Source organism: Trypanosoma melophagium, assembly GCF_022059095.1.
Source record: "Trypanosoma melophagium isolate St. Kilda chromosome Unknown ctg12segment0, whole genome shotgun sequence".
In the NCBI taxonomy this organism is placed as follows: domain Eukaryota; phylum Euglenozoa; class Kinetoplastea; order Trypanosomatida; family Trypanosomatidae; genus Trypanosoma; species Trypanosoma melophagium.
This window is the reverse complement of record NW_027125138.1, coordinates 278,688-304,163: the sequence shown is the minus strand read 5'-3', so window position 1 is coordinate 304,163 and position 25,476 is coordinate 278,688. Positions and strand designations below refer to the sequence as shown.

Here is a 25,476-nt window from a genome sequence, read left to right as displayed (position 1 = left end):
GGTTTGGGGAAAGTTATGGATCGAAATTGCATTTCTATCATTTGTCATTACTATTATTACTACGATGAACGCACAATAAGTTATTATTGTTTTTTTTTTTTTTTACATTCCCCAAAGGTTTAACCTTGATGGAGATGTGTTATGAACCACGAGAGAGAGGGAAAAAAAAAGAGAAAGTTTGTTCGTTTCACACACAAAAGGTCGTATCATTTCTCTCTGTTGTGTATGGATATATATATATATATATATATATATATATTTCTGCTCCTTATTTGTATGTATCTTATCCTTCTGTTGTTATTCTTATTGTTGTATGGTTTGTCTTCTTTCTTGTTATTTTCTGTATTGAAGCACAAAGGTGAAAAGCGAAAAGAAAAGCAAAGAAAAGAGTGGAAACAACAGACCTGTAAATAAAGAATAAGCGGGAAAAAAAAGAAGAGTTCGCCTAGCAATCTCTCCACAAAAAGCTGGGAATACGGAAGAAGGGCGATAAGGAGAGAAGGAAACAAATTCATTTTTTTTTTATTTTTTTTTCTCTCTCATATATATATATATATATATACTCCCAGACGTTGAGAGAAAAGAGTGAGAAGAGGTTAGAAAATCGAATCACACATCTGCACGAATCGATTACCTAGTTAAATACGTTCACACACATACACACACCGAATTGACAAACGTGATGAGTGTAGAATTAAGGGAGAAGCATGATAATGAAAATGATAATGTACAGCCGGAAAGAGCAGAGGCGGTAACGCTTGAGTCTGCTGCCCACACTGCCTTGGAAGAATATCACAGTTGTATTCGTGCAAAGATCATTGGTCGTGCAATGGTGGAATCTGCCGATGCCGCCGCTGCTGCATTAAATAAACTCACACAATCCCACACCCATACCGTGGAAGAACTCCATGCACAAATCTCTAACTTACAGGAACAGTTATGTGGGGCGGCCACACTTATTGAGAAACTTGGTGGTCAATTGGTTAATGAGAGTATGCGGCTCTCTTCCTCTGTTTCTTCTTCTTTCTGTACAACAACAACAACAACTGCGGTTAATCCTCCCCAAAGAGGCTCATTTGCAATAGATATATATTCCAGTTCACGTGAGGAAAGGGGAGTAGAGAGTCCACACGTACAACCGGCGAAAAGAGAAGAAAGTAGTCATCTCTCTGCAGAAGCCGCATCTTCCGATGCCTTTGCCACTGCACAGAGCGGAGGCCGTGGTACTGGAGGAGAAGAAAGAGGAGAAATGATGAATTCAACGAATTCTCTTCTTTTCGCAGAATTAGTGGAGGGGCGGGGCACACTGAAATTGCAGGAACAGCAGCGAACTGTAATGGCGAAACAATTACAGGAGTTAACCACATTGTTGGCAAAGGTAGTGAAGGAGAATGCGGATTATCGGCAGGAAATACGACTTCTGCGAGCCACAACAATTCCAGTTGTAGAGTATCAACAACTCCTTGAGGAACGTAATGCGTTGGAACAGGAATGTAAATCTATGAAGTTGGAATTAAAACGATTGGAGGAAGAATTAGAAACGGCGTTAAGTGCTAATTCAGAATCACCATCAATATTACCACATCCAATGATGATCAGTGGACTGGATACGACTTTTCAACGGGATGAAGTACCACCAGGACTTCAGACATCAACTCTATTACTCTCATCACATACATCGACACAACAAAAAAAACAAAAAGAATCTGTAGACACTACACATGAATCTACCACAACAGAAGGAGGATTTCATGCAGCACAAAGTATGATTATGGGGGAAAGTTCAAAGAATATTATTGAAACCTCAGAAGATGCCCCGCAACTACAATTTCAACATACTGGACTCTGGAAGAATGCACTTCGTGAACTTGAACAGCAAGCAACTCTTGCGGCTTCACAAATATCTGCAGCTGAACGTCTTCGTGAGGCAGAGAGACGTATTGAAGAACTAGAGGCATGTAATACAGAACTGCGTACGTCTCTGGATAACCTTGAGGCGGAAGACAAATGCGTGCGTGAGGACTGTGAACAATTAGTATTCCGCAATGGTGTTCTCACCCAGCAGGTATCCTCTTTATTAGTACGTGTGGAACAACAAAGACGTGCATTGCAGCGGTGTGAAGAACATCGTCAACATCTAAATAAGGAGGAGAATCAAAATGATGATGATGTTTACTCGGTAGCGGATTCTGAGATCCTACTTGAGGGTGAGCTTCCAACACGACGTGAACCACGAGGACATATCGCATCAGCGGCTCAATCCCTCCTTGAACACCGCCACACAGTATCTGCGCATCATCCCACTGAAAGAAGAATGCGAGAAACTACGGCCGTAGAATTAAATGGTGTGAGTTCTCTCTTGAATGTATCTCTGCAGTCTGCAGGTGGGCCGTTAGAGGTGGAAGGCGGTGTACGTACTGGTCTTGGTGTATTTGCCCGTACGGCTTATCGCCCACGTCGTTCATTGTTATTGCGTAATTTCGGATCTCCCACGGTGGAAGTGGAACGTACATGTGTACCAAGACTTCCCGCATCGGATCAACTTAGTGGAGTGGCACTAGGGAGATCATCGTATTACACAACCGTAAATCCCATCAGGAATATTACATCACAACAACGTCGTAGTAGTAGTAGTGGTGGTGTTGTATATTATGCTGGGGAGAGTCATAAGAGTGGAAGCAGCAGCAACAGCAGTAATAATGATAATAGTGAAGATAGAAAGCGAAGAAGAATAAGAAGTGAACATTTGTTGGGTTCGGTGGCGACTACGTTGGTTGTTAGTGAGGACTCAGAGGAGAATAGACGTTTTCTTGAAATTCTACGCGAGGATGAGAACTTTGATCGATACTCTGTAAACTCCGTGTTGGAATTGATGCAGCGTAATCAGGAGCTACTGAAACAGTTGTATCTTGCTACCCAACGCGCAGACATCGCTGAAGAAAAATTACAACAACAACAACAACAACAGGAAGAAGAACAAAAACAAAAAGAAGGAAGTCGATCGAACTCTGATACAGAAGCTGCACAGGGATATGCTGTTAATAGTCGTAAACGTAAGAGAGAAACGTCTCCATCAAGGTTTGATCTATCGCCAGTGCAAAGGCAAATGGAAAGCGATATAATGAGGGGATCATCAGGTGAGGGTGTGCTTGACTGTGGTGTTGTCTTTAGCAATACCTCAGCTTCTATTAACACTCAACAAGAAGAGAAACAAACACGGCAAGGTGAAGAGAATGAGGAGATGAAACGAATAAAGCAATTATCTCTTGTAGGATTTGATGAACGTTATATGCAGTTGGAATCACATGTTGATGGACATATTGATGCCGTAGTACAGAAACATGATGCGGAGCTGACTTTAACAGATAAGAGTCTTGCCGCATCACTACTTCGTATCATGGAACTTGGACGTAGACCAGGCATTAATAATAATAATAATAATAATAATAATAATAATAACGCAGAAGATGCCGCTAAAGAAACTATGAAAGATACTGTTATTGCATCTCTTGTGCGTGTGTGTACTCAGCAAGGAGTACGTGCGGCTCAACAATCTATTGAACTTGCAGCAGCGCAGCAGTCGTGTTATGCGGAAATGATGCGTGAGTGTTGGAATGAGGCTCAGCGTGTACTTTTGCGTTCTGCCGCAGATCTTCAAGCGGCTATAACTCGTTTGCCCATCACTTCAAATCCTTGTATAATTCCTACTAGGGATTCTTCTAATATAATTGGAAAGGTAGAAGCTGAAACGAGTGGTAGTAGTGAAGGGGATGAATTACAGCTATTGCAGAATATTGCAAGTCTGCTTCGAACAGCTTCGTTAAAGGAACACACTATTCAGCGAGTATTATTGTTGGCATCACAACGTCAACAAATGATTCGACGGGCCCTTGTGGAACCAGGGCGTGTAATGGACAATAATAATAATAATAATAATAATAATAATAATAATAATAATAATAATAATAATAATAATAATAATGCTGACGAAGATGATGTTGATAATGATAGTAATGTTTCAACCCTAGATAATGATAATAATGATCAGTATACCCTTCAACAATTAAGTAACCAACTCTTTGAGGCACAAACACAGTACAACAAATTACGCGAATCCTATCACGAAGAGCGTAAACAGCACACAGTCTTACTTGACCGTATGTGGCGATTGGAGGAAGAAATGGTGAGTGCTGTACGAAGCCGTGAAGAGGCACAAGAACGCATGGCTACCATGATGACACGTGAGGAGTATGAGACAACTGTGGCTGCACTCGATACAGCCAATATTACGATTGCAGATCTACAAACACAATTACAACAGGCAGAGGAGGCAACTAAATTGCAACAGCAGGAAGTTGAACATTGGCGTACGGCCAGTGTAGAGAGTGAGAGACGCCGAGTGGCGGATAACGCTTTAGTGGGAGGACAACTCGCAGAGAAGGATAGACTTATCGCCCATCACGTGGATCAGCATCGTTTACTTGAACTACGTTGTGCAGAACAGCAGGAACGTGTACATCAATTAGAGATGGAGGTGGAACAGTATCGTAGTGACATAATGGAAAGAGATGAGAATGCCAAGTCGCTACAGGAGCAGAAACATCGTGTAGAACTTGCACTACTGGAGCGAAATTGTACACAGGATTTGTTATTTGCCATATTTCCTGATGATCGTGCATTGGCAGAGAATCGAAACTTAATACAGTCGATGCGTGAGGAAAAGGTGAAACTCACAGAAACTATGACGGCCCTACAACTTGAACGTGATGAGATAAAACGTGAGTTGGCAGCTGTACAATTGGAAATACATAACGCCATACAAGCACGACAAGAAGCGGAATTGCATCTGCAGGAGTCCATGCTTACACGAACAGCTGCAGAGGACCCTAGGGTACTATCAAAATCAACATCAACAACAACAACAACATTCCCTAATACTAATACTAATATTTCATCAGCAGCAGCAGTAGTTGGGGTAACAGAAGAAACCACTACAACTTCAATGAGTTTTCGATTATTGGAGTTGGAGTCGTTGCGACGTGCAAATGCCTCACTATTGGTAGAAAGAGGAGAACTGATGGAACGAGAAGGACTATTGCGTGCACAACTAGAGGCACTTGGGCGTGATCCGATAAGTGAGAATGCACGCCGTTATGGTCTTAAGGCGACGCATTCCTTTGAGGAGCAGTTGGAGGAGATACAACAACGTTGTGTGGCACTGCAGGAAAAACTCACATCTGCTGAAGAACTACGCGGTACAGTACAGCAATTGGAGAGTGAAGTAACAGGTTTAACAGCACAGTTAGAGAATGCGAAGAAGGCACTTGCGGAACAGCAGGAGGCCAACGCAGTACTGCAGGAAGAAGTGCAAGTCATTACCGCTTCCCTGAAGGAAATGACAGAAGTTCATGAAGCCGCCAAGTCAACATTGGAGGAAAAGGAAGAACAGATCCGCAGTAACGCAGTGGAAATAAACAATTTAGAAACGGAAATGGAAAAGTTGGAGAAGAAGTTGCATGAAGGCGATGAGGAACGAGAACGACTATGTGAAGATAACTTGCGTCTCATCAATAGTGTTACTGCACTTGCAGAGGAGGTAAAGAGGAAAGAGGCGGAGCGTAAAGCGGTGCAGGCTTCACTTGCGCAGGGACTCGCATCTGCATCGTCATCACATCGCTTGCGGGGTCGAAGTGCTGGTGGTAGTAGTGGTGTTGTGCCAGTATCCTTCACTGGTTCGTTAGGGAGATCGACACCGTAGTGAAAAGGTATCAGATATGTGTCTTTGTTTGTTTGTTTTTCGTTGCTGTTGTTTATGGTGTTAAAAAAAGAAAAACTCTGTTAATACTGTTTATACATGTGTACGTCTCTATTTTATTTATCTTTGTGTGTATGTCTTTTTTTTTTGGTGTAAAAAAAAAATATATAATGCTTGCAGTTTTTATGAAAATTTCCTTCCTTTTATTTCTCTTTTGTTTTCTCTCTCTCTCTCTCTCTCTATGTGTGTGTTTGTTTGTTTTTTCGTAATTCTTTTTTTTTTCTTTTTTCTTTTTTCTTTTCTTTCCCCTCTGTGGTAACGGCTTTTTCAATTTTTAGTAGCAGTAGTAGTAGTAGTATTAATTACCGGACAACCAGGTGGGTAAGTGGAGGGAGGGGTGGCCAATAACACCAACAACAAACCTCCCCTTAACACAACCCCGTTGTTTGCTTCTCTCTTTATCTATACTACTATTGCTCTCTCTGTGTGTGTGTTTAATTCTTCCGTTGCGTTACTCACTCTCACATCAATACACGAATACACACTATACATATACGCTCGCTATTATTATTATTATTATTATTATTATTATTATTATTATTATTATTATTATTATTATTATTATTATTATTATTATTATTATTACTACTATTAATCTCTCCCATTACCCTCCATGTCTGTGTCTGGGGTGTTCAACAAGGGCCGGGGGGTGGGCCATGAGGCGGCCACCTCCGTCCTGCGGTATATTCCCCGGCCGCGGGTCCCATGGCAGCCAAGCCGCTTCGCCCGCGCCAATCTCACCCCCGACGATCTCGCCAAGTTGTGGGGCCGCGGCCGCTATCGCAGTGGACCGGGGAACTACAACAGCGGCTACAGCACGGAGAAGACACACGTCCTGGAGGATCGCACCGTGTCGATGATTCCAAAGCATGAATTGGAAAAGTATATGCCAGATATCAGTATCGGTCCAAAGGCGTTAGTCACACCGGTGTCATTGATGAGTGCCCGTAATGGGCATCGTGTTACACATGATATGATTCACTCATATGATCCACATGTTGGGCGTCTGGATAAGCCGGCGGTGGTGGATCATGAGAATATAACTGTGGAGGATCCAAATCGTGTGGGATTGAATGCCGCCACACTTGATTGTCGCGGTCGTATTCATCGTTGGTTACGTCGTGGTCCATTCTTTCAGGAGGATCAATACTTTCGACGTTCAGTAAAACTCAATCGTGATGGCACTGTCCCTGCCGCTACGCATGAGGTACCTCTTATGCGGAAGATTATACGATTAGCACAACGTGGACACCTTAAAGCCGCCTGTGAAGAATACCGACGTGTTACAACAGTTCCACCAGTGGAAGTATATCGAGCACTTACTGCTTGTTGTATTGCGGGTAAACGTATAGCAGATGCTGTGGCTATTTTTGAAGATGGTAATGCAAAACTCTTTTATGTAGCGCGTGATGGAGAAGTGTTATATAATCTTATGAAATGTGCTATTCGTGCGAAACATCGTGTACGTGTTATGTGGGTATATAATGTTATGCGAGGACGTTATTATGAAAATGTTGTGGTGCGTGCTGAAGTTGATCCTATATGGCGTTATCGTATTTCTATGCTGGCGCTTGAGTACTTGCTGGATCACAGCTGTGCGGAAGAGGCTGCTGCTGTCTACAGTTACCTCATGGAGGATAATATGCTACAATGTGATGTACATGTACGTATCGGTCATCACATGCGAGAAGCCCTCGCCGCTGGTAAAACGGTTGCCTTAAGTGATGATTTAATGCGAGCCACATCTTTAGTAAAAGATGTTGAGTCTGTAGCCCCAGAAGTGGCACGTGAGGTTTACCGACGTCATATGGAAGTCCTACGCAGCCATGATGCTAAGGATGATAATAATAACAATAATAATAAAGGAGAGAGAAAGGAAAATTCTCTATGGTCGGCACATGGACCACTCGGTCTTGTTGAACCTTCCTCAGCTGAGGCTATGATGTGGTTACAACAACGGTTTAGTGATATTAATATTGCAAGCATTTTACGCTGGGCAAGATTTCACCACGGAAAGGATTTAATGGCAAAGGATCGTTCCAAATATCTCACACGTGCTGTAGGTTGGATTGAACTTCTCAGTAAGCAAAGTCAACGTGTGGAGGAATCTCCATTAACATATATGCGAAAGTCAAAGCCACTTCAATTGGATACAAATAGGAATGTGCGAGTGGCTTGGCAAACACCAATAACAAAGAAAGATGGAGCCCCACGGCTACTCGCACGTGAAGAGGGATACACATTCCATCATAGTGAACACACACGGTTTGTAACAGAGACGTATCGTCATCCTGGAGAGACCCTGCAATCACGTTTTCTCGCTTTGCAGCCGGTTCACAAGGAAGTTTCTGCGAAGGAGGACTTTCAGAGAATTTACACCCAAAAACAACAGCAACAATTATTACAGCAGCGATTACGAGAGGCACTTCCTCTTGGCTCGCTATCAACAACAACACCGCCAGCTCGCATCTTACATCACTCCGTTACGAATGAACTGCATAGCACTGGCAGTGGTAGTAGTAATAGTAATAGTGGAGCTGGTAAGAGTCTTCAGAGATCTCCATCCGAAACAAGAAGAATAACGACAACAGCAAGAAGGAGTGAAATGGGAAAAACAAATATAGGGGATAAAGAGAATAAAGAGGAAACGGCAACGTCTTCAAAGTCCCACTCGGTTGCTGGAAGCATCAGTGCTGCTGGTGGGGTTACACCTGAGTTCTAAACAGAAAAAATAAAAGAAGAGGAAAAAAAATGCGTATTGGGTGATTAGAGCGCGTTTGGTGTGCACATCAGTTGAAAGCAGGATGAATTTTTTTATTTATTTAAGGAGAGGAGGAGGATATTGCACGTAGTGGAAAAGAATACATCTCTGTGTTTGTTATTTTTTTTCTTTAATCTGTGTTCCCGTGGGGGATGGAAAAGGCGTTAGGGGTTGAGTGAGGAGAGTAAGGGGAAAATAAAATAAAGGTTTTCTTTTCCACTTTTCTTTCTCTCTTCACACTCTACCTTCTTTGGTGAAACGTTGATGAAAAAAAGAAAGAATTATAAAGAAGAAAGAAAAAAAGCAGAAGGGAATTAGATGAGGGGATGTCCCTTTCTTTTTCCTTTCTTCTTTTTCTTTCGGTAAAAAGACAAACTGGCAATATATATTATTTGCATTCTTATTTACGTACACTATAATGTTTCCTTCTTTTTGTTTCTATCTATCTATCTATCTCTCTATACATATGTGGGTTTAGGTCACGTATACTTATATATATATATATATATATATATATTATTATTATTATTATTATTATTATTATTATTATTATTATTATTATTATTATTATTATTATTATTATTAAGGTAGATTATATTGCTTCTATCTATTTATCTAATCTATGCTAAATCGCCACGGTACTCGTCTTGATATTGGAACGCCTGAAGATGTGGCTGAATTAGACGCCGTGGAGGCCATGCACCGCGGTAGTGGAGTTGCACAGGGAGAAGATGTCACGTACGAATATCAACACCGTCATTCACAACAACAACAACAACAACATTATGCATTCTGGCCACCAGCACCGCCGCAATCACAACAATAACAACAACATGAGATTTCTGTGAGTGTGCGAGGTGCTCTTAGAAGAAGTATGGCAACCAACTCAAGTGCAAGTAGCAGTAGCGACACACCGCAACCTCATTGAGTTTGTGTGTAAGTGTGTATTTATTTATTTATGTTTTTTTTATTTATACATAGATGACGCGTAATGTGCTCATGAAGTATGCATAGCAAATAAAGAAAGAAAAAACAAATATTCCGATGACTAAATCGTATTTCTTTTGTTTGTTTATGTACTTTTGCGAGTAAGTATGACATGCCCCACATTCGTCGCTGCGGTTACTAATGATAATGATCGTTATTATTAATGTTGAGTTTTCTTTTGGATGAATACTGTATAGTGTGTAATAATATGATTGTTGTTGTTGTTGTTGTTGTTGTTGTTTTTGTTTTGTTCTCTGTTGACTATTTATAATGATATCTTTTTGCATGTGTTTAATTATTTTTTCTTACACATATACAACGCTTTAGTATAGTATTGTTTCCTTTTTCTCTTCCTGTCTTTTCTGTCAGCTTGCGATAAGAATGATCGAGTCTTACTGACTTTTACATCTTGTATGGGTTTAACTATTAGGAATATTTTTATTTCTTTTTATTCCTAAGAGCGTGTCCATAGTAAGTTTTTAGGACTCTTTAATAAATAAATATCTGGTACAATTTCAATTTATTGTTTGTATTTTTTATATGATATGGGGTTACGAGTAGTAGAGTTAAAATACACTGTTTTCTCTTGTTTCTTCTTTTCTCTTTCATAGGTGAAGTAAGGCTAAGATTATTCCTTTTTCTTTCTGTTCTGGTAATATCCAACAGTGGGACGACATCAGTGAGACGAGAATACATCTTATTACTCGTAATCGGCTCCATTACACACAGAGAGAACCACACAGATAATATATATATATATATATATATATATAGAGAGAGAGAGAGAGAGACTTTCTGCTTTTGTAGCAATAATGGATAATGTTTCATGGGAGCAGCTTTCATCGGAATCGTCAGATGACGACAGTCCCTCTCTTGCGGCTTCCACCACGGAATTCTCTAGCACCTCAAGCAGCTCTGAAGGGACTTCAATAGCGAGTAACAACACACCAGTTCCATCCTTCTGGACGCAGACATTCGCCGCTATTAAACGGGATGTGGCGGAGCGAAGACAGTCATTGGTCGTACTTTTGCTTGAAATAGTGGTACCACTTCTCTTTATTGTGGTTACGGTGGGTATGTGGTATTTCTATGGTGAGGCAAAAGGGGATGAGAGAAAATTTGTAAACTATGATAATATACCACGTGGTGCAGGAGTAGTTCCATATACAGATGGTATTTGTTATAATGACACTATGATAGGTCCCACAGGAAACCCTAATATGATTCCAGGTTTACAGCCATGTAGCAAAGTAACATATGATGTGAATTGTAAAGGAGATGAAAGGTTTATTCCTGTGAAAGGACTCTGTACTGATGCGAGTCGTTCAATATATTTGGAATTTACAAATGGTGCTGCAGGAGAACTTAATGCGATTCCAGAACTTGATAAAGTGCTTCTGAATCATTGGATCGCTACAAAGGAAATGGGAAGTGTGGATGAAGAACCTAGTGTGTTTCCCAGTAGTGGTAAATATCTCAAACGTCTGGCTTCTGTGGTAACCTCAGGTTTTATATTCATTGGTCCATCTGATAAAGTACCTCCAACGCTTTTGAAAGATTTTCAATCATCTTCTAAATATTTTAATTATGTTTACGCTGGTACATTTGATGATATATCGCAATTAGAGAAAAATATTTCCGATGGTGTCGTTTTCGCTATTATTAACATAAAAGAAATGACAGAAGATCGATTTGATGTTGAAATAAAGATGTCTGATACTGCATTTCCATCACCAGAAACAATTATCAATGGTGCTTATTTTGGTACATACGAAAATGAAACATCTGAATTATATATCATATCAGGTTTTTTAACACTGCAAAAAATGGTATATAATCATTATCTTAATTATATTGTATCTGGGAAAGGTACAGTACCAAGTTTTGAACCTTACGTTGTATCTATGGGAAATCCACCTTACCAAATGCCAAAACTTATTCAATGGGCAGAACCAGTGGTGTGTTTTGTTATTGTTCTTTCTTTTTTGTATCCTGTCACGCAGGTAGTACGACAACGTACACTTCAGAAAGAACTACGCCTTTGGGAAAGTATGCAAATTATGGGAATGAGACCCTTTGCATTAAATATATCATGGTTTGTCCTCGAAGTGGGTATCATGTTTATTATTTCTCTATTTTCTGCAGCCCTTATGCGAGTATATATATGGGGGACGGGATTCTTTTTTGTCTTCTTGATACTATTTTTATTTTCACTCTCGGCCATCGCTTTTGCTGGTTTCATGGCCTCATTATTCAGTAAATCAAGATTGGCAGCCATGATGGTGCCACTTTTGTACATTTGTCTCTCATCACCAGTAATTGCTATGCCATACTTGAAATCAGCTGAACGAATCGCAGTATGCATTAGTCCACCTGCTGCATTTTCTCTTGCTTTGGATATTATGTTTAAACATGAGGCAGATGGTGGATTTAGAGCATCACACTTTAATGACACCTTGGATGAACCTACCATGCTAATCGTTTTTGGTATGATCGCATTAGATTTCTTCTTGTATTTACTCTTAATGCTTTATTTAGAGGCTGTAATGCCTCGTGATTGGGGTACACCAAAACATCCACTATTCTTTATTATTGAACCGTTTAAGTGTTGTTGTGGTAAACGTGAGGATTGGGCAGCAGCAGGACCGGATGGAAGGGATCCTAATGGTATTTATGAAGATCCAATAAGGGAAGGGTGGGAATATTATGATAATAGTGAGGAAGGAGAAGATGACCTTTTAGGTACTTCTTCTACTTTTGCACTGAGAATACGTGGTCTTCGTCAGGAATTTAAACGTGGGGGAAAAACTTTTGTGGCTGTTAATAATCTTTATTGGGATATGCCAGGAAGTGGAGTTTCTGTCTTACTTGGACAAAATGGTGCGGGTAAATCTACCACTATTAATATGATAACTGGAGTGATGAAACCCATTGCAGGCGATTGTACCGTCTACGGTCATTCTCTACGTGCCGATCTCGCCGCTGTTCGGCAGGAAATGGCAATATGTCCACAACATAATGTGTTATGGCCTGAATTAACGTGTCAGGAACATTTGGAGTTTTTTGGTCGTATAAAAGGCTTGAAAGGAGCTGAACTGGAAGATGCTGTAATGTCTATGTTAAAAAAAACAGACTTGTACGAAAAACGAAATTATAAATCCTCTGCTCTTAGTGGTGGACAGAAACGTAAATTAAGTGTGGGAATAGCATTTGTGGGTGGTAGTCGATTAGTGTTATTAGATGAACCTACAGCTGGAATGGATGTAGCTGCACGACGTCATACATGGAAATTACTTCAACTAATGTCTTTATCACGTGCTATTTTACTTACTACACACTTTATGGATGAAGCTGAGATTCTTGGTGATCAAATTGCTATTATGAGTCGAGGTTCACTTAAATGTAGTGGAAGTAGTTTATTTCTTAAATCACGTTTGGGTAATGATTATAACATTACTATATCTCTTAATTCCACTGCTGATTTTAATGCTATTGATCGAATTATATCACATTATGTTCCAGATGCTGTATTTGCCTCACGTAATTCTTCTGAATTAGCGTATCGGTTACCATCAAATAGTATCTATTCTTTCGTCCCACTTCTAAGGAATTTAGAAGCGGAATCCAAAGCAGTTGGTATTGATACTTACGCCGTCTCTGCCATGACCTTAGAGGATGTCTTTTTACGTGTAATTGGAAAAGATGCGGATGTAGAACAATTACCAGAAGGTACTGAAAATATTCTCTGGGATTGTCAACATGTAACTCGTACATGTGATAAAGTTCGCTTGCAATGTCGTGCTTTATTATTAAAACGTATACTTGGGGCTATTCGAGATTGGTGGATATTAGGATTTCAGATTATTTTCCCAGTTATATGTGTTTTGGTTGCTATATTACTAGATCGTTTATTGGGAAAGAAGAAAGCTAGTGTATCATTAAGTCCTTCTATATATGGTATTGATACAATGAGTGATACAAGTGGTTGTTCTAAATTTTTTAATACGGCAAACTATAAGATTCCAGGAAGTAATACCCAGTTATTTATGACAGATCGTAATATGTTGAATTCTTTAAATATGTCATGGTATCATGTTGATACTTACCTTCATCACCCGAAACGTCATCTTAGCTCATTTTTCTGTAATGATATGGAATATGAGGCAAAACTTGGTAAAACACCTATTATATTATTTTATAATACCTCTGCCCCACATGAAATAGCAATTGCATTAAACACTTTATATAGTTTCATTATTAAAAGTGTTGGAGGTACTGTATCATTTCAAACAACTGCATCCCATTTATCTGCAGCTGATAATGAATCTTCAAAAAATGCTGTTAGCACCATTCTCAAGGGAGTTATTATATCTGTTCCATTCTGTGTATTACCATCTAATTGTGTTGCTTGGATAGTAAAAGAACGTGAAATTGGATCTCGACATTTACAAGATCTTGCAGGGCTTAATTATTACGCTCATTGGGGTATGAATTTCATATTTGATATCATCGCCTACCTTATTACAATGTGTCTGATTATTATTATGTTTCTTATATTTAATCAGAAAGAGTACATTGGTCGGGATACCTTTGGACCAACCCTCGTATTATTAATCCTTTTCGGTTTCACAGGTACTGTTATGGCATATTCCCTTAATTTCTTTTTCAAGACCCATACACTTGCTCAAACCATGGTAATGGCTTTTGGATTTGCCTTTGGGTTTCTTTGCATTTCTGCCGTGTCCGTTTTAAGCTTATTAGACTCCACCCGTGATTTGTCTGATGCCCTTCGTTGGGTATTTCGCATTTTTCCAACCTATTCCGTAAGTGAAGGTATTGTTAACTTATCTGCATATCCACAGCGTAAGCGGGTAAATCCTAACGAAGATCCATGGGCTATGGATAATGTTGGTTGGCCATGTTTATACATGGCAATTGAGTTCCCCATATTTTCCTTAATTACACTTCTCATTGATCACCCCAAGCTTCGCATGATGCGTAGGAAACGTCAATACCACCCAGATGGTTTCCCTGAAAGTAATAATGATAGCCCTACGGGAGAGAGTACGGAATTAGATAGCGATGTGGAGGAGGAACGGGAGTTAGTACTTAGAAACTGGTCTGATCTCAATACGGTTCCCGATAATGTGGAGGTATTAAATCTGCGTAAGGTCTATAGTAATGGTAAAGTGGCTGTTAATAATTTAGCCCTCGGTGTTGTAAAAGGTGAGGTGTTTGGATTTCTTGGTACCAACGGTGCGGGTAAAACCACCACAATGTCTATTCTCTGCCAGAAAATACTCCCCACTAGTGGTCGTGCACTTATTTGTGGATATGATATAGTGGAGGAGAGTGCGGCGGCGAGAAGTTTTATTGGCTATTGTCCACAATTTGATGCCACGTTAGATATTCTTACCGTGGAAGAACATTTAGAGTTATTTGCCGCCCTGCATGGCATTCACCCAGACGTCCACGCAAAGATCATTAACGTTCTCTTACAACTCTGCGGTGTGATGGAGTACCGCAAGACACTTTCACGTGATTTGAGTGGTGGAAATAGACGCAAGTTAAGTCTGGCGTTGGCGTTAATGGGTGGACCACTGGTGTTATTATTAGATGAGCCTTCCGCCGGAATGGACCCCGTTGCCCGCCGGGGCGTGTGGATTTCTGTTGAGCGAGTCGCAACGCGTTGTTCAGTGTTGTTAACAACACATCATTTGGAAGAAGTGGAGGCACTGGCGAATTATGTGGCTATTATGGTAGATGGGGTTCTACGTTGTATTGGGAATAAAACACATTTAAAGGAGAAGTATGGGAGTGGGGTGGAAATGACACTTCGTATTGAAAGCGAGGGAAGGTATAGAATGGTACATCAAATGGTAATTGATAACTTTCCAGGAGCGGTAATGAATGAATATCGTAATCTTCTTCTTGTGTATAGTTTACCAAAGGGGACGCCATTCTCAGAGGTATTCTATGTACTACATAGGAATAAGATGTCTGTTGGGATTACGGATTATAGTGTCTCACAGACCTCTATTGAACAAGTGTTTATGCGAATTAGCGAAGGGGCGAGATGTGGTCGTACATCAGTTTGATTACAAAAAAAAATAATAAACAGCACAAAAATTTAATATCAGGTCGTGATGTTAATCCCCATTCTGTGTATTACATTACTTATCTATATGTATTATACATATATATGTATTATATATATATATATATATATATATATATATATATATGTATAATTGTTGTCTGTAGGCACGTCTACATACAATGGCTCTCAGTTCACCCAATCAATGAGTGGATGTGTGCTGTTGTTATCGTTCTTGTTTGTTTTCCTGCTTTTAGGAGTTTGTGTAAAACAATGTATGCCTACCATCGGTCTAGTAAAACTAAGGCTGGCAGGATGCCCCAATTCGTTTTTTTTTTTGTTTTATTTGTTTTTGCCATCTTTTTTTCGTTTTGGTTTTTCCGAAACGGTTTTTTTTTTTCGTTTATTTCTTTGTTTGTTTGTTTTTGTTGTTGTTGTTGTTATCTGGAGACTTTTTTTCACTTATTTATTCCCAATTAAAAATTTTCCGCAAAAGAGGAGGTTATCGCGCTATTTCCCTAATAACTATGTGGTTATTTCTTTATTAATATGCCCCAAACAACCCTTTGTGCTTGTTGGTGTGCATTATTTGTTTTTTTTTTATTCTGTACGGTGAAATGTGTATTCAATTATAAACCATCGCAAAAGGTAGTAATAGGAAGCAAAAGGTAGTAATGGGAAGCAAAATTGTTCTGCCATTTTTGTAGATGGGGTTTGTGTTTTATTCCGTTGTCTCTCATCGTTTATTGTGTTGTGCGTGTGTTTTCATCATTATATATTCTTTTTGAGTCTTTGTTTCCTTTTGTTTTTTTTTTCCTAATTTCTTCTTTTTTCTTTATTCTTCTTCTCCCTTTACTCGTCGTCTCTCTTTTTTTTTTTCTTTTATTATTATTATTCAACAATTCCGTAGGAACTTGGGAATAAAGGGAAAAAATAATAATTAAATGAAATAATACGTTATATATATATATATATATATAATTGTTGTCTGTAGGCACGTCTACATACAATGGCTCTCAGTTCACCCAATCAATGAGTGGATGTGTGCTGTTGTTATCGTTCTTGTTTGTTTTCCTGCTTTTAGGAGTTTGTGTAAAACAATGTATGCCTACCATCGGTCTAGTAAAACTAAGGCTGGCAGGATGCCCCAATTCGTTTTTTTTTTTTTTTGTTTTATTTGTTTTTGCCATCTTTTTTTCGTTTTGGTTTTTCCGAAACGGTTTTTTTTTTCGTTTATTTCTTTGTTTGTTTGTTTTTTGTTGTTGTTGTTGTTGTTATCTGGAGACTTTTTTTCACTTATTTATTCCCAATTAAAAATTTTCCGCAAAAGAGGAGGTTATCGCGCTATTTCCCTAATAACTATGTGGTTATTTCTTTATTAATATGCCCCAAACAACCCTTTGTGCTTGTTGGTGTGCATTATTTGTTTTTTTTTTATTCTGTACGGTGAAATGTGTATTCAATTATAAACCATCGCAAAAGGTAGTAATAGGAAGCAAAAGGTAGTAATGGGAAGCAAAATTGTTCTGCCATTTTTGTAGATGGGGTTTGTGTTTTATTCCGTTGTCTCTCATCGTTTATTGTGTTGTGCGTGTGTTTTCATCATTATATATTCTTTTTGAGTCTTTGTTTCCTTTTGTTTTTTTTCCTAATTTCTTCTTTTTTCTTTATTCTTCTTCTCCCTTTACTCGTCGTCTCTCTTTTTTTTTCTTTTATTATTATTATTCAACAATTCCGTAGGAACTTGGGAATAAAGGGAAAAAATAATAATTAAATGAAATAATACGTTATATATATATATATATATATATATATATATATATATATATGATGACGGCATCCCCTTACTAGAGCCTTCTTCGCCCTTATTCATTACTGTGGGCATTGCAGGTGTGACGTAGGGGAGAGATAAGGTAGTTTGTGTGTATCGTCTAGATATATATCTTTATATTTGGATTTGCTATCTCTTTGTAATTTGATGAATGGTTTCATCTCATTTTGTAATTGTTATTTTTCCTTTGTTTAATTTGTTTTCTCTTGTATTTCTCTCCTTTTCTTTGTATGCATGTTTACAACATTTATATATATAATTGGTTCAAGAAAAAAGATTATCTTAGTTAAACGACCAGTAAATCAATAAAAATGGGACAATATTTTGGTAATCCATATGCCTTCCGTCGTGCCATTGCAGAGCTCCACTATAAGGAACACCCACTCTCTGATGATACTACTACTAATAATACTACTATTCACCCTAACAGTGAAAGGGATGGAAATATAAATAGAGATAGAAAGAGTAATAAAGATATGACGCTCTTTTGGCGAACCCTATTCTGTACGCATCTCTCTGCGGAAGAACATACCTCGTTTTGGACAGCAGAAGATGTGAGATTGTTACGATTGTACCATCCAGACCGATTGGCTTTAATACTATCTGCGGCTATGCAACAACTTGAAGCCTTTTACACACTCTCTAGTAGTAATGAAGAAGACGAAAACAATAATAATAATAATAATAATAATAATAATAATAATAATAATAATGTAGTTTACATGCAGAATAGATCCTCTTCAAAGAAAGGGAAAAGTCGTAATGAGTCTATAAAGCCACTTGATTTCACTTCTGCTGTAAATGCCCTACGTCTTATTTCCGGTGCTTTACCGTACTGTTTTGAGGATATTAATGAACTAAAATCACTCCTTCGCGAAGATGAAGAAGCTGCGGCTAAAGACGAGAATGATATTATTATCACTTCACAACACACCCGTGAGTTAATAGGAATAAATAGTCGAAAGGAAAGTCCATTCGCTGCCGATTTCGCATATCATTTTTTTGTAAGAGGTCATACATGTATCTCTAACAATGATAATACTGATAGTGATAGTGATAGTAATGATGATGATGATGAGAGTCCTGGGGATATGACAAACACGAGTTTTTCTCTTTCATCCAAATTACCTGTTGGCACTAAACTCATTCAATTACTTATCAAGTTATTCTTTCTACCAGGATTTACAGTCGTTAATAAACCACATCGTGCAGAGAAAACCACAAGTACGGAGGAAAGCCTCGCCATGGATCTTGCCTTACTTACACACATTGATTCACAGTTATTACCATTTGGCCCAACACCACGAACCGCTACAATTCTTACTCCACTACCGTCATGTATGGCGAATTCACTAAATAGCAGTATGGTGTCAAATAGAACAGGATCACAACATACAGATGTAACTCCATTAGATGAGGAGCACCGTGCATTACTTCTTCGCACGATTGTTTTAGCCCTCTCTGGGCCTATATTTGCAAAATCCACACAACAATCGAATCCTATTACTACGGTAGATAAAGAAGATGGGAAGAAGAACAAGAAGAAGAAAAGTGATGATGATAATGATGATAAGTCTCATCGCTCGCACCAACGTTGCGAAGAAACGATGGCCGTTATGGCGAAAGGACTCTTTGATGGGCGTGGACAACCTTTTAGTGCATTACTATGTGTATCGTTATTACATATGGTGCGATGTTACCCAAAACGTCCTCTAAGATCTGCTGTTGCTCGCACTCTATGGAAACGAAGTAATTGTTTAACACCTACGCACATTCTTGCATTGGGACATGCATTAACGCTTCTCACTATGGGTATCTATAATGGTTTAACGACGCTTGGTCATTGTACATTAGAGAGGGAATTTAATAATGAAGATGCACCCAATGTTTTTTTACAGGTGATGCATGCGGCGTTAGGAACTCATACCACTGCTGCTGCTGGCGGTGTTGGTATTACAGATAATGCTATTATTACTTCTTCTTCTTTTACTACTGGAAATACGCACAACAGAGAGACTGTGGATAGAGATATCAATTCTGAGCTTTTGTTACTATCACAAACCCCATCTGGTGCTACCAGTGGAAGAGGCAATAGTGTTACTAGTAGTAGTGGTGGTAGTACGAGTACTGATAATAATAATAATAATAATAATAATAATAATAATAATGCAAAATTCTCCTCCTTAAACTATGTACAAAGTCTTGTTAAGAGTGTACTTGTACTACTGGAAAATCCCTTAACGGCGCATAAGTTTAGTATGAGAGGAACCCTTATTCCCTCTGCCCCACTTGTCCTTCATCTACTTCTTTGGTTATTACAACACAACCCAGTTGCTGTTAAGATGATTGGTGGGGGTGGTGCTCGTCCTTTTTTGGCACTTGTGTACAATTTATTAGTCTCAAGTGCGATGTCTTCTACTCGCTTTGGTGAGGGGCAAATAACACTTCTTTGTTTACTCATTCTATTGCGATATCCCCCATTCCTGCGATTTCTGACATCACCCCTTCCATCATTGGAATCAGGAGCCACAAGAGAAGAAACGAATGAATTTCTGTCTACACTGCGAACGGCAATGCCAATGCTTCCACAAAAACTTAGTATTCTTGGAAATAATAATAATAATAATAATAATAATAATAATAATAATAATAGTGGTAGTAGTAGTAGTAGTGGGAAGAACAAGAATGGGGAAAACGAAGATTCCTCAACGCTCTGTGTTCGTACGTATGCAGATATTCTTGTCTTATCACTCTGTTATGTGCTTTCACCGAGTGCCCCACGTTGGTATCAGGCACTACACCGATCTGCCACAGAAGTACTTCATACACTACGGGTTTGTCTCGCACATCAATCATCAACTAGTAGAGAAACACGCTTTCTGCATCAAATCCTTAGTGAAGATGTGATGTTAGAAATTGTGAGTAGCTTTAATTATGTAGCCTCTTCTCGAGTATTACTACGAGGTGTTGAGGCGCAACGGGTTTGTTTGCAGATGATAAACGTATTGCTACACATGATACGATCACCCATTATCTCTTCAGAAGGTGAACGAGATGCTGGAGTGATTGTGCCAATTCTGTGGACACTAGCAATGCGTGATGATGTATTTAATCTTATGCATTTGGTGAAGTTAACATGCGGAGATCATAGGGCGGATGAAGTATCTAACGCAAAGCAGGAAGATACAAAAGAAACAGATACGGAAGAATCTTTGTTTCGGGAGAACAACCCAGTTCTCTTTGCGTGGACTGGCGGAAAGAAAAACTCATATGATGAGGGTTCTGTACATTGCTTTAGTGCTACTACAACTACAACTAGTACTACTGGTATTGGTGATAATTGTACAATGTCTAGCACAATGAAGACATCTCCATATACACTATCACTACTTCAACTCGCGTCCAGTCAAGAACTCCTTCTCTTGTACCAAATTGTCATTGCTGTACGTACACAACTAACTCGCATGGATCATGTTTCGCCCATTCCCGGCACTCGATCACTACCAACATCTGAATTGGATGAAAAGGGCGGTTTGGGGGCGGCGTTCAGCAGAAATGAGCCGCAGCGGCCCCGTGCGCTTCGCCGGCGTGGGAGTCCGGCGGGGTGTGAGAGATCGTGGGTGATCCTGCAGGCCGCCGCAGAGGTCCTGCAGAGGGAAGTCGAAGAGAATAAAAATAAGAAGAAGGAAGAAGAAGGGGAAAAAAAGAATAAACAACAACAAGTGGGAAAAGGAGGACAAGTGGATGTGATTCGAAAGGTGGTGGTGGATAACAACAGAGCTGCTTTACGGTGGTTGTTTGGGCAACTCTGGCGTCAAGTGCATATGTTTAATCTTTCACCGCCCATGTTTGATTACCGGAGTGCGGTCCTACTGGCAGAGTAGAGTAAGAGGGACAAGAGAAAAAAGGAAATAATACTAATTACAGTTAGTATAAGTATATGATTTAATATTCTTTTTTTCTTTGAAGTAAAGGTGGTACGTGTGTATGTGCCATCTCCATTCCCTTGTTTTTGTACACGGTGTAATGAATTTATGGAAAAATGGAAGTGAAGAAAAAAAATGTGTTTTCCGTATTTGTCATTCTTGCTCCTATATACTACCTATACGCGTGTTTAAATGAAGAAAAGTCTAGGCATTCGTTCCGTATACTGAATTTTTTTTTCGGTGTTTTGTTTTTCTGCTTATACTTATGTACACCTCTTGAACTGATCATACTTTTTTTTCTCCAATTATTTCGTTGTTTTATTGAAATCTGTTTTTTTTTTTTTTTGAATCTATTGCGACATTTGTATGAAAAGCCATAATGGTAATAGTACGGTATATACCTGTTTCTTCTTTTTCTGTGTTTTTTTTTTCTTATATTATTGTTATTGATCTGCACTAATCTTTAGTTCATTTGAGGTGTGGTAGTGATAACAAAAGAACAAATAAGAAAGAAAGAAACAACAACGATAAAGTTGTAAAAGGATAAGGGGAAAAAAAAAAAAGAAAAAAGGGGTGGGAGAGTAGCGTAGTAGCTGCTATTAGTTAGTTAGTTGGAGGCGGTGTGTGTGTGTGTGTCTCTCTCTGGCATCATTATAAGCAGAAATAGCAGCAGGAAGGAAAAAAAAAAAGTACTGACACAAGGAACTAATACTTACATACACGTATAAATAAATATATATTTATTTATACGAATAAATAATATACCTATATAGCTGAAATTGTATTTGTGGTATGCGAACATTTCAACTGGGTTATTCCCGCAATTCTGGCGGCAAGTCCTCAAAGGACAAGGGATTTTCCTCCAAAGGAAAGATTGAAAAGTACAATCAAGATGGTACAGAAACGATTATTGTAATGGGACGTCCTTTTCGTGTTTTGCAGAAGATTGGTGATGGTGTAAATCATGCCATGACTTATAAGGAACATACACGATATAAGAGCAGCAAGGATGGTGTTCGTTCCTATGTATTTCTCGTGGAAAACACAGAGAATTTGCCTGAGTTCCCACGTCATCTCGCCTTGAAACGTTCCTTCTTCAACGTGGATGAAGTTGTGATGGCACATCGTGAACTGGAAATTCTCTCACGGGTGCGTGATAAAAGTATTGTGCGTGTATATCACTCTGAGGTTACCCGCAGTGATGGAAAACTTGGTGTAACAGTGGCGATGGAGTACTGCAGTAATAACCTCTACCGTCGACTGCGGCAGGAGAATCGAATGCCGGAAAGTGAGATTGTGCAGGTGCTAATTGCTGTAACCAGTGCTGTGGGATACTTACACACCCAACAACCCCCTATTGCCCATCGTGATATCTGCCCAGATAACATTCTCATTCACTCTGCTGCTACTGGAGCGGCGGCATACCGTTTGTGTAACTTTGGCAGTGCCACCACGGAGGCGTATACGTGTGCGAATCGTGAGGAGATTTCCCTCGCCGTGGAGGATATCGAGCGTCACACAACGGCCGCCTTTCGTGCACCTGAGATGGCGGATCCCGGTAGTCGCAAACGCATTGACGAGCGAGTGGATCTCTGGTCTATTGGGGTATTACTCTATTACATGATGTATCTACGCCTCCCTTTTGGGGAAACCAACATGGGCCTCACAGGTCGACTGAAATTGCGTTTTCCGCCCGGTACAGAGACGTGGTACACCGGCTCTCTTCGTGTTGCCCTGGAGCATCTGCTCGAGCAGGATCCGGAGAAGCGGTGGGACATCTTCGCCCTCACCAACTTTCTCCGCTTTGACCACGACACGAGTAAATACATCGGCACCTTCTTCTTCACCGCCACCGAGTGGCCGGATGGGTGGGAGCAGCAGGATGTGAAAGTGGTGAATCGCCCAGTTCCGCCAAAGGCACCACCACTGCGAGTGGAGGGCGAACGACATGTGAGTGCTGCCGCAGATGACAATCACGATGGCACCCACACAAATGTGGTTGGTGGACGTCTGCAGTTTGTCACAAGAGATCAACAACAACAACAATCACGGCAATCACAACAACAACAACAACAGCAACAACAAGAACAATCGCAACAATCACGGCGAACGTTATCATCACCGGGTGGTGGTGGTGGAGATGCGTTGGATGCGGAGACGCTGGCGGCATTAGGCGTAGATCTTGGCAGCACCGATCCCGAGATGGTGGCTTATCGCGAGATGTTAATTCGCGAACAGGAGGAGGCGTGGCGAGCCGCAAAGGCGGCGAATGAGGTGGAAAAGCGGAAGAAAGCGGAGAGTAGTGCCACCGCAAGAAGAGATGCTTCTGAACGTGATAAGGCGGCGAAACCACAAGCACAGGAAGAACAAGAACAACAACAACAACAACCGAAAGAACAACAAAAGGATGATGCATCGAAGAAGAAAAAGAATGATCTTTTTGATGATTTGTTTGACTCCACACCTGTGGTTGCCTCATCTTCTCCTACGCAAGATGTCGCCTCACAGTCACAACCGGTGAACAGTGATAATAATAACTGGCGGGACTCCCTCTTCAGTAACCCGACACCAACGCAACCATCTCAACAACAACAAAGTAATAATATCATGATGGACGGTGGTTGGGGAACAGGAGTACCAACGATGGTGCCTGGTGATTACAGTATGGGTGGAATACACCCCACAGCACAACCTCAAGGATTGCCACCATTTAATATGCAACAACTACCGCAACAACAACAACAACAACAACAACCGGCAATGCCTCCGTCATGGGGCACTAATCCAAACTTTCCGCCACAGTCTATGCAATCCATGCCGCCGCCACAACAGCAACAAGTCCAACCCAATCTCCAAGAGGCCACAATGGACTTTACGAAGGGCAGCTTTCCGCCGCCGCAACCAGCAGCACCAGCACCGCCAAAGACAGAAAAGAAGAAAGACCCCTTTGAGGATCTATTTTCATAGTCGAGCGCATGCAGACTACATATGTAAACACACACACACACACGCACATATATATAACGCAAAAATTATTTAAAAGAAGAATGAATGATTGACAATGCAAGAGAAATTATTCTATTTAGAGCTGTGGGGTTCTAAAAAAAAAAAGTGCCGTATAAAGAGATTTTGGGGTTTTGACATGTGAGTGACTGAAAGGGGACGGAGGGGGAGGTACCACAAAAAAAAGGAAAAGAATTACGGAAGCAAAACAAGAAAGAAATGATGATTGATGTAGGAGGTCGCTGCAGACCATTTGAAGAAGGAAGAGGGATTTAAAAAAAAAGAAAAGGAAAAAAAGAGCGTTTCAAAACGGAGAAACAGTAGACATACACCGAAAAGGGGGAGGAAATGAAGGAACTACTAAAAGGGCATAGAGAAAAAAATATATCTATACAAGGAATGTTAGAAGAAGAAGAAGTTTTCTGCAGAAGAAGCAAAGATAGAAAGAAAGGGTTTTTAAGTGCATTATTTCTTTCATTGTGTTGTGCTCCTTGTTGTTTTTCTTTTTTGCTTAATTGTGTTTCTTCTAATTTTTACTGTTCATTTGTGGCGTACATGTGATTGTGATCGAAAAGGAAAAGTCAGAAATATGTGTCTGCGTTTCTCTCTCTCTCTTTCTCTGCATATATATATATATATATATATATGTTCTTATGCAGTTTTAGAACTTTTTATTGTAGTTGTAGTTATGGTTTGTTTTTGTTTTGTTTTGTTTTTTTGCTACCATTATTATTATTGTTATTTTTGCTTTTGTGCCGTTGCTCTCCTTTTCTCTGTGTGCTCTATGTGCATGCACATGGACGCACTCTCTCTTTCTTTTTTTTTACATTTGTGTTTGTTTTCTCTATTTCTCACGTTGATTGTGAGTCTAAGTAATAGTGGTTCGATTGCTCGTTTCTCTGTGTGTAGCAATTTACAGACAAACCTATGTTTCTTGATTTTTTTTCTTCGTTTCGCACGTTATACATGCATATATATATATATATATATATACGTGTAAACAGTGGAGGGATCTTTTTTTTTCTCTTTATTGCTTCGAATGATGATTCCTGCTTT

The 25,476-nt window shown here is 39.7% G+C and overlaps 6 protein-coding genes across 6 annotated transcripts; all 6 read left to right on the top strand.

Moving 5' to 3' along the window:
- Positions 1 to 682: 682 nt before the first annotated feature.
- LSM04_006544 (uncharacterized protein) lies at positions 683 to 5,758 on the top strand (the record flags this gene model as incomplete). The annotated part of the gene is made up of 1 exon (XM_067332673.1): positions 683 to 5,758. One exon carries the CDS (start codon positions 683 to 685, stop codon positions 5,756 to 5,758), a length of 5,076 nt encoding a protein of 1,691 aa, XP_067194380.1.
- A 670-nt stretch (positions 5,759 to 6,428) lies between these two features.
- Positions 6,429 to 8,537, top strand: LSM04_003826 (uncharacterized protein; the record flags this gene model as incomplete). Its single annotated transcript, XM_067332661.1, has 1 exon — positions 6,429 to 8,537. The coding sequence occupies one exon, from the start codon at positions 6,429 to 6,431 to the stop codon at positions 8,535 to 8,537; it is 2,109 nt and encodes a 702-aa protein (XP_067194322.1).
- Positions 8,538 to 9,198: 661 nt separating this feature from the next.
- On the top strand, positions 9,199 to 9,402 carry LSM04_007674 (uncharacterized protein; the record flags this gene model as incomplete). The annotated part of the gene is made up of 1 exon (XM_067332650.1): positions 9,199 to 9,402. One exon carries the CDS (start codon positions 9,199 to 9,201, stop codon positions 9,400 to 9,402), a length of 204 nt encoding a protein of 67 aa, XP_067194407.1.
- Positions 9,403 to 10,375: 973 nt separating this feature from the next.
- LSM04_005745 (uncharacterized protein) lies at positions 10,376 to 15,661 on the top strand (the record flags this gene model as incomplete). The annotated part of the gene is made up of 2 exons (XM_067332637.1): positions 10,376 to 13,978; positions 14,432 to 15,661. The coding sequence occupies 2 exons, from the start codon at positions 10,376 to 10,378 to the stop codon at positions 15,659 to 15,661; spliced, it is 4,833 nt and encodes a 1,610-aa protein (XP_067194366.1).
- Positions 15,662 to 17,802: 2,141 nt separating this feature from the next.
- LSM04_008010 (uncharacterized protein) lies at positions 17,803 to 21,375 on the top strand (the record flags this gene model as incomplete). The annotated part of the gene is made up of 1 exon (XM_067332626.1): positions 17,803 to 21,375. The coding sequence occupies one exon, from the start codon at positions 17,803 to 17,805 to the stop codon at positions 21,373 to 21,375; it is 3,573 nt and encodes a 1,190-aa protein (XP_067194416.1).
- Positions 21,376 to 22,209: 834 nt separating this feature from the next.
- LSM04_003209 (Protein kinase domain) lies at positions 22,210 to 24,384 on the top strand (the record flags this gene model as incomplete). The annotated part of the gene is made up of 1 exon (XM_067332615.1): positions 22,210 to 24,384. The coding sequence occupies one exon, from the start codon at positions 22,210 to 22,212 to the stop codon at positions 24,382 to 24,384; it is 2,175 nt and encodes a 724-aa protein (XP_067194310.1).
- Between the last annotated feature and the right edge of the window lie 1,092 nt (positions 24,385 to 25,476).